The sequence below is a fragment of the Dipodomys merriami genome, unplaced genomic scaffold (genome assembly GCF_024711535.1).
Source record: "Dipodomys merriami isolate MVZ:Mamm:240054 unplaced genomic scaffold, mDipMer1.0.p SCAF_5, whole genome shotgun sequence".
Lineage (NCBI taxonomy): Eukaryota > Metazoa > Chordata > Mammalia > Rodentia > Heteromyidae > Dipodomys > Dipodomys merriami.
The window spans coordinates 56,535,795-56,544,921 of NW_027206068.1; the positions used below are offsets into that span (position 1 = coordinate 56,535,795).

The 9,127-nt window shown below is 35.6% G+C and overlaps 1 protein-coding gene across 2 annotated transcripts in view; it reads left to right on the forward strand.

The window, feature by feature from the left end:
- The window catches only part of LOC138809758 (hyaluronidase-4-like), a 43,441-nt gene extending 40,935 nt beyond the window's left edge, over positions 1-2,506 (forward strand). For both annotated transcript variants that reach the window (XM_069996672.1, XM_069996671.1), the window contains one exon: positions 1,977-2,506. In XM_069996672.1, the coding sequence (XP_069852773.1) occupies positions 1,977-2,441 (465 nt within the window). In that variant the 3' untranslated portion in view covers positions 2,442-2,506. The remainder of the gene's footprint in view (positions 1-1,976) is intronic.
- Positions 2,507-9,127: the final 6,621 nt, after the last annotated feature.

The following is a 9,127-nucleotide window of genomic DNA, read 5'->3' on the forward strand; positions in this document are numbered from 1 at the left end:
CAGCTCTTCAGCTCAAGGCGAGCGCTCTACCACTTGAGCTACAGCGCCACTTCCGGTTTTCTGGTGGTTTATTGGAGATAGGAGTCTCACGGTCTCTCCTGCCCGGGCTGGCTTTGAACCGCGATCCTCAGATCTCAGCCTCCTGAGTAGCTAGGATTACAGGCGTGAGCCACCAGCGCCCGGCTTCAATACATTTTTATACATAGGTTTTGGCTTTGGTTGTCTATTATTTGTCAGCCATGGGGTTTGAACTCAGGGTCTGGGCACCATCCCAGAATTCTTTTGCTCAAGGCCAGTGCTTCACCACTTTGAGCCACAACTCCACTTCTGGTTTTCTGGTGGTTAACTGGAGCTAAGAGTCTCACAGACTCTCCTGTACAGATGGCTTTGCATATTAATTCTCAGTCCTCAGCTTCCTGAGTAGCTAGGATAATAGACATGGGCCACCAGTGCCAGTCTATATGTAGTATTTTAACTAACTTTTCAAATTTACATAGCATTATATTAAAATTAATTCTTTGACCAAATTTTTACTTGAGAAAATAATTTAAATATGTATACAAATAAAACTTTTAGTTACAACTTTTAAAAACAAATTTATGTTTTCTTATATATAGAATATACGTGTGTGTGTGTGTGTGTGTGTGTGTAGTCTTTTCCTGACTAAGAATAGCATTTGCTTCTAAGTGTAGCATGAGGCTAGCCCAGACTGAAAATGCTTGGCACAAATGATGTTGTGCACAGCACATTCAAGACTTGCTATTTCCCAATGGGCTACCTTGATCAACTAGCTGTCATTAAGAGATTTATGCTACGTAAGGATTTTCCATTTGAATCTCCCAAACTTTTAATACATGGATTCATAGTTCTGAGCTCTCCTTTCACTGGAAAAATGTTCCACTGTTGTAAGTTAATTGGTTTTGTTATTTACTCATGTTGATATTGATAAAATACGTTCTATGCCAATGAGAACCCAACTTACTAATTAATCTTCATAGTTTTTGTCATGATTCTTTTTATATAGATCAAGGCAGAAATCTATTAAGACAAACTGACTTTTCAGGATTAACTGACAATGTCATTTAAACTAGAGTGTCCCCTAGAAGCACTATACTTGAGAACATAAGTAAAGTGTAAGAACTGAAGATATGTTAATATATCAATGAAATGCTCAATATCAGACTTTAGACTTTCCTCAAGATACTATCAGTGCATTCTGAATCCTTGTACAAATGATTTAGGCATTTAGCTGTCAGTAGTGATCTTTTATATTTTAACTTACAAATAGGATGGTTGGTAAATTTTCATTATGAAATACTAGCAGTTAAAGGGAAGGAAACAGAGCTACATGTATGTATCCATGATCAACATTTAATATGATATGTTTAAAATTAAGGTGTGTAGAATATATCCCATATAATATGCACTTACATTAATGTTCAAAACCAGGATAATACCATTTTCCATAATTACACACACACACACACATAGGGATATATATATATATACCTAGTAAAATACAGTAAGCACGGAAAACCCACCAACTAGAGGTGGGAAGGAGAACAGGATGACTTGCCAGTGGTGGAGAAAGGCATCCTAATGATAACATATATCCTACATCAACATTAAAAACATTCCACAATAGAAGTTAATGTTTCCAAATGCTATTCCATATTTCTGGTTATTTTAAAGAGCTGCTACATATTTCCTGTAGGCAGTCAAGAACATTCTCTAATAGGATAGTACAGGATCATCTTCCCCTGGAAATGATGAGATAATGGTTGTGTCATAATCTGGTCAATGGTATGTCTCATCATCCAGGTGCATGGGTACAGACCTATCCTCATTTAAAACATCAAATCACTGAAAAAGCCTTTGCTGTCAGCAGTTCTGATGGAAACTTTAATCTTTCATACCTCCTGGATAACAAAATCACATTTGGAAAGTGCCTTCAGGTGATGTCTCTTTCCCTACAGGATGCCTGCCTATCAGTGCAACAATCCATTCAAGGTCCATTGGGTTCCTATGCTGTGAATGTCACGTCTGCGGCGGAACTCTGCAGTGAAAGTCTCTGTAACAATCGTGGGAGATGTGTTCGAAAAACCCTCGAAGCCTCCTGTTATCTGCACATGCCTGGAAACAGCAGTAAGAAGTTCATGCCAAACAAGAGCTTCAGGTTTGTCACTTCAAAACAAAGTAAACTGAAAACAATCACAGACATGAAGAATGGATTTGGTTGTCACTGCTACTATGGCTGGCATGGAGATTCCTGCCAATATAGCTCTCCAGATGTGTTGAGTCAAAAGAACAAATCTCCTGACACTGACTTCAACTCACAAGTGTTTCTTGGAATGAATTTATCTGGAATTCTGCTAAAGATTTTTTATTTCCTAATCTTATTCCAGTTTTGTCCTGAAATACTGGAGACTATAAACTGTTGACTCCTTTTCCTTCAAACGTCCTAGGATATTCATGTTAAAGTAAAAAATAAAATACAATTGTTGGTTCCACTCATTGATAGAGCAATTACTTATTGGATGCTTACTTCATGCTAAGCAATAAGGATATGGAGTTTAATATACTTGTTCTTGGGGATCTTACATTTTTTGGGGGGAAATGAACATTAATAAATCAAATAAATAGTATATAAGGAATTAGAAAGTATGATAAAGCACCAGAAATTCTATAGTGGGTTAAACAGTGTGGCCTTTTTTGTGAAATGACCATATGTCAAGAGGAGTAGGTTACAATACTATCTGGGGGAAGTTCTTGGAATAAGAAAAGTGAATCAAAAGAAAATATCTGGGTGCTGGTGGCTCATGCCTCTAATCCCGGCTACTCAGGAGGCTAAGCTCTGAAGACAGAGGCTCAAGGCCAGCCCAGCCAGGAAAGTCCATGAGACTCTTATCTCCAATTAACCATTAGAAAACTGGAAGTGGTGCTGTGGCTCAAAGTGGTAGAGAACTAGCCTTAAGCAGAAGAGCTCAAGGACAATGCCCAGGCCTTTAGTTCAAGATCCAGAACTGGAAGAAAAAACAAGCTTTTTATACTTTTAGGTAATTGTGAATCTCTAAACAATACAAAATAACTCTAGAATAGTTTATAGAGATAAAAGTTACTTTTTACATTTGTTTTATAGGACTTAACTTTACCCAAAGTTACCTTGGATATTCAACTGGCTCATCAATGTCATAAGCCCCATTAGACACCTATACAACGAAAGTTATGTTGGAAATTCTTTGGGAATATTGGATTTACAGAAACATATTGTACCTAGGCAACTTATCAGTCCTCAGTGTATGGTAATCCACTTGAAAATTCACATGGATTCTTGCCTTGATCCAGAACACCATCTTTTACAAAGGAATTATAATATATTACCTGTTACTTGTCTCCTTGAGTTACAGAAGGTATTCGTAACAACCTTTAAACATTGCTATATGATATGCACCTCATGCTGGCATAGATATTGCATTCAGATTTATATTTTGAGTTATTTGTTTTTCCACATGAAATATTCTTTCATTATTTGCAGGAAAGATAAAATCTAAAGGAATGATGGGATGTAATAAACTAAATTGAAGGCTATTTTGTTGACCTGTTGTACCAAAGCTGCAATAGCAGGAATACGATTCTTATATCCAAGCATGGAGATTTTTTTTTTTGTTGGTTGTGAGGCTTGAACTCTGGGCCTAGGTACTGTCCCTGAGCTCTTCAGCTCAAGTTGAACATTCTACCACTTGAGCCCAGTGCCATGTCCGGTTTTATAGTAGTTAATTGGAGATAAGAGTCTCATGGACTTTCCTGCCTGTGCTGGCTTTGAACTGTGATCCACAGATCTCAGCCTCTTGAGAAGCTTTTTATAATTGGTACAGTTGCTATAAAGTCACTGAAAGTAAAAAACAAAACAAAATGATTCCTTCTATCCTTACAAAAATGATAAATTCTTCAACAATTATTACATTAGGAGTTTGATAAAATATTCAAGTAAAGTAAAATAAGTCAAATATCATTAAAGATTATCAACATTTTAAGAAGAAAACAGATGCAATGACTGAAGAGGCATTCTCAAATATTTCTAATCATCAATGAATTTATTGAAAATAGAATTTACATTAATCAACTATTGAAACTTGTAGTGCCTCAAAATAATGAGAACAAAAGACAAATTGAGGTCAGTGAACAAAATGGAAAATTATAACAAATACACAGGAGAAAACAGGAAATAGTTTTTAAAATAAAATATTAAATTTTATTTCACTTAGATTATAATGGGAAGTATAGAAGCCAAAATGGAAGAGAGACTGATACATTTCTAATGGTGGATTTTTTAAATTTTAGTTTGTAAAAATAATCTGCTCAGCACCAGTGGCTCATGCCTGTAATCCTAGCTACTCAGGAAACTGAGATCTGAGGACGGTAGTTGGAATCCAGCTTTGATATGAGACTCTTACCTCCAATAAACTACACAATAAAGCCAGGGGTGGTGCTATGGCTCGAATAGTAGAGCATTATTAGTCCTTGATCAGAAAGAGGCTCCGGGACAGTGCCCAGGCCCTGAGTTCAAGCCCCAGGACCAGAAAAATAAAAATAATTTGCTCAAAATAAAACATTGTGTAAAACATTCAGGTTTTTGGTAATTTATTTTTACTTGTGCAAGTTGGGGCTTTAAGACCATACAATTAGTCTACTGTCTCATCGAAGTTACTGTATATAAACCCATATCTCCATTTTTCTTAAATAAAAAAAATTTAAAATTAAATTTAAAAAATTTAAAATTAAAATTAAAAATTAAAATTTATGCTTAAGTAACATTTCTGAGAGAAAGTGAACAGAGGCCTCATCTGTAAGAAAGCTATCTTTTGATGTGATTACTTTTGATGTGAAATAAATTCTAAGATAAGTAGGGCTGTTAGAAAAAAAGAGGGCTCATCTCTGCATGGAATTACCCAACCAATGACCATTTGCCTATTGCTGGTAGCAATATTCTTTCTTACCTCCCATTAATTGTTCAAATATCACGGCACCCTTTATTTAAGCACAAACTTTTGATCATGTACATTTTTACAAGTCACTAATTTTGTTCATCTTTTTAACCAGAGAAAATGTACATCCCCTTTCAGAAATAGAATTTGATTGTGTACTTTTGGATCCTTCTTAAATCTGTGTAATGTCATGTTTATTTTTATATTTGAAGACGTTCTTTACAAAGCTTTATGGTTCAGAATCTTTTTTTTCAATATTTCTTTCAGTATTTTTACAAACAATTTCATTTTCTCTGTCCTTATGACACTTGTATTAAGTAGCTCCTGTTTCTTTTACAGCAGAACTCTGTGTGACTTTCTGAAGGTTTTTTTGTTTGTTTTGCTTTGTACTATAGATTTGTTCACTCCTCCCTCTCCAAGAATGTTAGTTCATTCTCCAAGGTTTAGTTACTTCTTACTATTTGAAAGAATGTTTTGAAATAATAGCCTTGTTTGGCAGTAGCCTTGTTTTTTGTATGTAGAATCAAAAGTTTCTTCAATCTCCCTGAAAATGTTATTTTAATATTTAATTAATTGATTACATTTTTGGTTTTCTGAGCCAGGAACTCGAACTCACTCGAACTCACAGTCTTCCTATTTCTGTCTCCCTAGTCCTGGGATTAGAGGGGTTTGCCATCATTGTTGGTTCTAGTTTTCTTTTATATTGTTGCTGTGACATTTTTCTTTTTCTTTCTTTTTTTTTTTTGTCGGTCATGGGGCTTGAACTCTGGGCCTGGGCACTGTCCCTGTGCTCTTCAGCTCAAGGCGAGCGCTCTACCACTTGAGCTACAGCGCTACTTCCGGTTTTCTGGTGGTTTATTGGAGATAGGAGTCTCATGGTCTCTCCTGCCCAGGCTGGCTTTGAACCTCGATCCTCAGATCTCAGCCTCCTGAGTAGCTAGGATTACAGGCTTGAGCCACCAGCACCCGGCTGCTGTGACATTTTTCATACTATTTCATTTTCTCAGAAGTCCATTTTTTTCCCTTTGCCAATTCATTCTCTTTAATGCTGTTCAGTACTAAATATTTGATAATTCTTGATCATATATATATATATGTGTGTATATATATATCTACATATATATATATATATATATATATATATATATATATATATATATATATATATGAAGAACAGGAGAGATTCAACAATCTGTCATAGGGATTTCATATTTGTTTCAGAATACTTACCAAACCAAATTCTTGTGCTGCATGGGGATGTGGACACTGTGAAAGGGGTCCTGGCTTATGGACAAATAAGATTCCATCCTGAGTATGTGAGTGGCAAAGAGGCAGGTTGTTAGGAGCCACTGTAATTATGACAGTAAGGAGAAAAGTGTCATGGGAGAAGAATGTAATTCTCCCAAGAGTTCAATAGCCTATTCTTGTTTATCCCTTGTGTGTCCACGAGGAAGGCTGTCCATTTAGTTGTGCTTTTGTGTTTGGTCCAATATACTAACTGATCCTTCATAGGAAGAGCTATTTAAACATTCAGAGGTGGGATATCTGTACAGTCCACTATTCCTGGAAAGCTGAATTGTCTACCTGTTTCTGCAGATATCCTAATGGACTACCCACAATAATTAGCCAGCTTGCTCTTTCCATTTCTAAAAAAGTGTTATGACTTTTTACTATATGTTTGCTTGTTCTTTTGTTTTTACTAACATTTCTTTTGCCTATTTCACCTGTTCTCTGATTTTGAGAACCTTTCCTGCTCTCAGCTTTATATTGTATCTATCTAATATGTGCTGAAATGGCATAATAGGTAAATAGAGGTATTTAGCTCGCCATCTTGAGCCATTGGTTCTAGTAAACTGCTAATTTATTTTTTCCTTGGAATGATATTTAATTCCCCAGTAAGAGGCAATTATTCCATTATCATCCATATTAGCATATTAGGATCTATTTAAAAAATATGAAGTACTTGACCATCTTTTTTCTTTAATCTGGAAATCTTAGGTACTTAGTCTTCTTTACATCTCTGATTTCCAACTGAAGTCTTCAATTGTTTTTTTTTTTTCCTTAAGTCAGTGAAGTTAAATTAGGTATTTTCAGAAAGGAATGGTCACTTATGCTAAGATGCTTTTAAGGGAGTCTGACTTTGGTTATAAAGAGATTTAATGCAAGCCTCCAGTTTAGCTGGGATGACTGAGTCACTCAGTAATGACAGGTTCCCAGACTCAGCCGGGCATCCTTTCTACTCAGCCTCTGTTTTGCATCAGGTGACTCTAGGACCAGCAACAAACAAAAGCAAAGGTAAGTATGGATTTTTTTTCCTGTTTGAAAAAAATCAAAAGATTGTTTTTGAAAATAAGTTTTTTTAAATAATTAAAAGAAAACTGATTTTCATTGTTTTGAGTATTTCAGTTTCTTTTCTAGCTTAACTTTATTGCTCAAGTGTAGTGACTTTGAAAATGTAAGCTTACTTTTATGAACTCAGTACTGTAAAAAATGTTTGTCAATCCCAGTGATGTTATCAATTAAACTGTATTATAAATTTATATTTGGCACTTTTTTTTTAAACTTTAAAGGCTCTTTTAAAACTTTTTTCTTTTCTACACACAGTTTCTCTGAAAAGATGCTTTGTGTAATATGTTGGATTGATTGACATAATTTAATACTTAACTGAGATGAAAATGTGTTGCACATAAAAATTCCACTCCACAGAGATTAGTTAAGTAACTGCAAACGAGTCATAGGAACATATGGCTCGCTGAGAGGACTATAGTTTTAATATGATTATAATGGACAATTCTTTAGATTACCTCAAGTTAATGTTACAGGAATAAATGTTTTATACTATGGATAAGTGCATTTCAAATATTATTTTTGCATGATCTTTAATGAAATGTGTTTAGTAACTTTCTCTAGTATTATTATGCTTCCTATGATTAAAATATGAGAAGACTGCTATGAAGAATGGACATTTCAGTTTTTAGGAAACATAAAGGGGTTTGTTTATATAATTACAATTAAAAATTTCTTCCCAAATACTAGTAAAGTGACTGTAAAATTAGATATGGTATTTAATAGGCTCTTCAGAAAAGAAAAATCACTTGTTTGGGGAAAGGGATACATACATAACCATGCATTCAATGAACTGTATGCAAAAGAGAGAGAGAGAGAGGCTGGGAAGGTGTCTCAGTGGTAGAGCGCTTGCCTTGAGCTGAAGAGCTGAGGGAAAGTGCCCAGGACCAGAGTTCAGGCCTCACGACCAGACCCCCCCCCAAAAAAAAGAGAGAGAGAGAGAGTAAATATCAAATTGAGATTAGAAAGTTAATCCTTACATTTTAGCAAGCATTTGAGAAAGAAAAGGTTAAGAAGTCTTGTGATGGGAAAGCCATCTAGTTTGGTAGCTGTCTATCAGAGATGAAGTGAAATATTTGAAAACTTACAGTTTAATAAGATAATTTAGGCAGTAAAAACTAGATATCTCAGACTCATTCTCAGGTCCTGTGTAACCAGCAAATGCATTTTCTTTTCCCCAAACATGTCATATTAAAGTAGTCTTATGTTAAAAAACAGCAGCTTTATATTAAAAAACAAGCAAACAACTTTGCCTCTGTTTAAAAATGCTTTTGTTTTTATAACTCTCATATGTTTTGCATAGTTAAGGCAATAAGTACATTTGTGTGTATTTATTTATTTACTTGGTATGTCATGGGGCTTGAACTCTGGGCTTGGGCACTGTCCCTGCACTTTTCAGCTCAAGGCGAGCTCTACCGCTTGAGCCACAGCACCACTTCTAGTTTTCTAGTAGTTTATTGGAGATAAGAGTCTCACATACTTTTCTGCCCAGGTTGGCTTTGAACCGTGACCCTCAGATCTCACCCTCCTGAGTAGCTAGGATTACAGGCGTGAGCCACCAGGTGCACAGCAAGTACATTTGTTTTCAATCATTGTGACCTCATCCCTCTTTATCTCCGACTTACTCCTCCCTATTCCTTGCGCCCCCCACTTATTTCTCCCTATTCCGACCCCCGTTATAATATTTATATCCCACATGTTAAGAGCATATCAATGTTGCTGTGGTTCATCTGTTGTCCTGCTGTTTCTGTGATGCCTTTTCCTTTCCACATATTGCATTGTCTATTATGCAAAAC